This window comes from Loa loa (genome assembly GCF_000183805.2).
Source record: "Loa loa unplaced genomic scaffold supercont3.580, whole genome shotgun sequence".
Classification (NCBI taxonomy): Eukaryota; Metazoa; Nematoda; class Chromadorea; order Rhabditida; family Onchocercidae; genus Loa; species Loa loa.
Genome location: NW_018108760.1, coordinates 1 through 4,220, shown reverse-complemented (window position 1 = coordinate 4,220; position 4,220 = coordinate 1). Strand labels below are relative to the sequence as shown.

General features: G+C 22.6%; 1 protein-coding gene across 1 annotated transcript; it reads right to left on the bottom strand.

Moving 5' to 3' along the window:
• Positions 1-1,267: 1,267 nt before the first annotated feature.
• Positions 1,268-1,722, bottom strand: LOAG_13141 (hypothetical protein; the record flags this gene model as incomplete). The annotated part of the gene is made up of 1 exon (XM_003148652.1): positions 1,268-1,722. A coding segment is annotated over one exon (455 nt), but the record flags the coding sequence as incomplete, so codon positions are not given.
• Positions 1,723-4,220: the final 2,498 nt, after the last annotated feature.

Below are 4,220 nucleotides of genomic sequence, written 5' to 3'. Positions count from 1 at the left end.
AAAAAAAAAAACTGGCAAAGAAAATTTTGAAATAAAACACTTTTCGGGATGTAATTAATAAGCAATTGAAAATGATTTTGTTAATTAGCATAATCTTTACAATTAAACATTTAACTTTTTGTTTTTATTTTTGCTTCTTTTTTAAATTTAAACAAAAATAAATTAAAATTTAAAGAATGTCAAATCAGTCATATATGGCTAAATGAATAGCTTAGTTTTAAAATGTATTAAAATGGATGAAATTGTAAATTTTTATAATTTAAAATGAATTATTTTTTCATTCATTTAAACATTTGTTTTGTTAAAAATGAAATATTGGAAAAAAAAGTTTAGAAGAATATTTTGATTAACAAAAGCTCATTACGACAAACAATAGAATGTGACATTTATTTATTCAGTCAATTAGACTTCCTCAAAAAAATTTTCAAATTTAAAATTATTCAAAATTTTAATTTAAGCTAAGATAATTGAAATGAGTCTTGAGTTAATTTCTAATTTTTTTAATTTATTAATGACAGCTGTTACACTTGATAATTTAACAAGTAAAAATATTTACAGCTAATAAAAAAAAAAAAAAGGGCAAAAGAAGAGAGGGATGAATGTTGGATGAACATTTATGAGGTCAAACTAAGGTCAATTTTAATCATTTCATATGATAATTTTACATATGTTGATAATGCAAATGTAAATTGTATAACAATAATCATTCAGGTAAAATAAACTTATCAATATTTTTATTTTTCTAAACTTTTTTACTTATTTAATTTTTTTTTTCTTCAATATTTTAATAACAAAAGTTATAATTTCAAAAAATTTTTGCGTTTATTTTTCTTCTTCAAAAAAAAAGAAAAAGAAAAGAAAAAGAGAAATAATTAAATATCCTAAAGCGAAGAATTTCTCAAAGTATTTGAAAAGAATAATTGTCTTCGACCATGAAAAGTGCGAAATGATAGGTGAAAAATAAAAAAAATAACCAACGGAACATTTCTGCGAAATCAGTTTTTTATGTCAATTCAACTTAATATCAAACATATATTTCTTCATATCTTTCTTTTCACTATTACAATAATACAATAATTGTATATATATATATATATGTATTTAAAATGATATTGAATTACTTGGTGATCAATAATTTCAATTAATTTCTTGCATTTTTAATTTATTTCTTATTTTCTTTTAAAATTTATCAAAATTCCTAAATTTACAAATTATTAATATTAGGAAAGAATATATTCATGACAAATTCAAAATATAGAAATGATTGTTATTGGTTAAAATCATTGCTGCTTGTTGTCGTTATTGCTGCTACTGTCATTATTGTTGTCATTGTTTGTTGCTGTTTGTTGTTGTTTGTTGTTGTTGTTGCTGTTGCTGTTGTTGTTGTTGTTGTTGTTGTTGCTGTCGCTGTTGTTGTTGTTGTTGTTGCTGTTACTGCTGTTGTTGCTGTTATTGTTGTTGTTGCTGTTGTTGTTCTTCTTCTTGTTCTTGTTGTTGCTGTTGTTGTTATTGTTGTTGCGGTTACTGTTGTTGTTGTTGTTGTTGTCGTTGCTGTTGCTGTTGCTGTTGTTGTTCTTGTTGTTGCTGTTGTTGTTGTTCTTGCTGCTGTTATTACTGTTGTTGTTGCTGTTATTGTTGTTGTTGTTGTTGTTGTTGTTGTTGTTGTTGTTGCTGTTACTGCTGTCGTTGCTGTTATTGTTGTTGTTGTTGTTGTTGTTGTTGCTGTTGTTGTTGTTGTTTGTCGTTGTTGTTGTTTGTTGTTGTCGTTGTTTGTTGTTGTTGTTGTTTGTTGTTGTTGTTGTTTTCATTACTTCCTTCATTATTGTTATTTTTACTGTAATTATTTGTTGCATAAATTTGATTCATTGAACTTTACATGTCCTTTTTCATTCATTGTCTAACAAATCATTTTATTCGATGAATTTTCCATTGATTGATTAAATGAATGAATGGAATTGAATAATTTCCGTTTCATTAATTTCCACATCGACAAATGAAAAAAGGATTCATTCATTCGCTTTTTCTAATGAATGAATAACAATTTAAATATTTATACTTTTTTAACCTTTCACCTTTTCCCCATTCCTTATTTCATTGATAATTAGTAACGTTTATTTGTTCACATCAATAATTAGTAATCAAAAAAAAAGTTAAAAAAGTGAAGCAAATGAGTAAATTGTTAACAGATAAGTAAATTAGAATTAGATTAGTAATTAGATTAATAATTAGCTAAATTATCAAATGGCAATAAATAACAGAACTGATAATATCAATTAAACTGAGAATGAATAAATAAGTAAAATTCATAAATAATTTAACAAATAATTAAACAAAAACTAATAAATAATGAAATAATTAGCAAAAATGAATAATATTGGATGGATGAGATGTAATATTAATTAATGATTAAACAATTATTAAATAGTATTAGCTAAGAAATATAAATGTAAATACAACTAATGATAGTAATAATAAATAACATATAATAGTTAGTAATAGAATATTAGTATATTAGAAATTAATAATAGAAATAATTTGGAAAGGAAAATTTGATGAAATTTAGGGTGCAAACTAAAATTATCAATGAAATTATCATCAATTTATCAACAATTTATCAAAAATGCTCAAATTATCATTCAGTAATTTGAAATGAATGATAAGAGTAAGTAAAGATGTAAATAATGAATAATTCTTTCCCCTATTTTAATAAAACTATTATTGTTGTCTATTGCCGTACATTAAACAATCATTTATCTAATTATCACCTTAATTGCATAAATCATCCTGATAATTAATTAAATTAAACATTTCAATGGCTTATATTTCACACTAATTTATTCTATCCATCCATTTGTGCCCATTATTCATTTATCAATTTATCATTGAAATGAAAGTTTAAATTTAAAAATTTATACTAAATAGTAATACTAACGGTGGATATTATTTGTTCATTATTTATTCTTATCTTTGTTAATTATTTCATTTCAATTTTGAACCAATCATTTAATTCGAAATATTTTTTAAGATAGAAAATTTTAAAAAATTACAAAATTACACTTTTTTTTCCTTTTAATTTTTATTATAAATTTTTGATATAATAAATTATGCAATATTTATAAACATTCTATTATTATTTCCAGTTAATACTTTTAGATAGCAATATTGATCGGTTTTTTTTTAGTTAAAATTATACTAATAATAATTCTATAATTACTTTTAGATAATAATTTTAGGTATTAAATATTGATTGGTTTTAAGTTCAAATTATACAGCACTTATAATTATCCTATTATTATTGTTTTTGTGATCCTTTAACGATAACTAACTATATTGATCTATTGTTTTTCGTTTTCTTTTTTCAAAGTTATTTTTATCAAATCTTTCTTATCAGTTAATTAAGAATAAATTAATTGATCAGTTGATTAATTTTATTAGTTGATCAAAAAGAACAAAATTTTTTTCTTTTTTTATTTTTATCAGTTGATCATATCAGTATACAAAAATAAATTTCATATACAATAATTTATCATTGTGAGAAAATTTCATTTTAAAATGTAATTTTTCCATCCATTTTATATTTATTATATTTGATTACATAATTTTTGAAATCCATTTTACGTTTCAATTTCTTCATGATTTTTGACCTTTTAACCTTATCCCTTAATCTATCAATTCATTTGATCGGTTCCCTTTTCTGTTGATATCATATCATTAATTCCTTCTTCCCTCTTTTTTTTTTTTTTTAACTGATCCTTCTTTTCTTCCTTTTTCAAACCTCATTCATTAGTAGTCATTTCTTATTGTCACATCCCGCTGTGCTATCAATTTAAATTTGTTCCTATCATAGTTCAAATTTAAAATTTCCTTTCAATGTATTTTGAAAATTTTGGCAATTTGTTGATTGAAAAAATATTTCTTTTATATTTGAAATTAAAATAAAAAAACGAATTCACACACTTAAATTGCTTTTAAATCAATTTTAATGATTAATATTTGAATGTAATTTCCTTCCAACTTTAATTGTGAATCGAACTTTAACTCTAATTTTAACTTTTGACGGATTGAACTTTAGCTTTAATCAGAACTGAACTTTAGCTTTAACCAGAATCAAAATTTAAACTTTGCATGGAATGAACTTTAGTTTTAATCAGAATCGAAATTTAAACCTTGAATGGAATGAAGTTTAGCTTTAATCAGAATCGAAATTAAACCTTGAATGG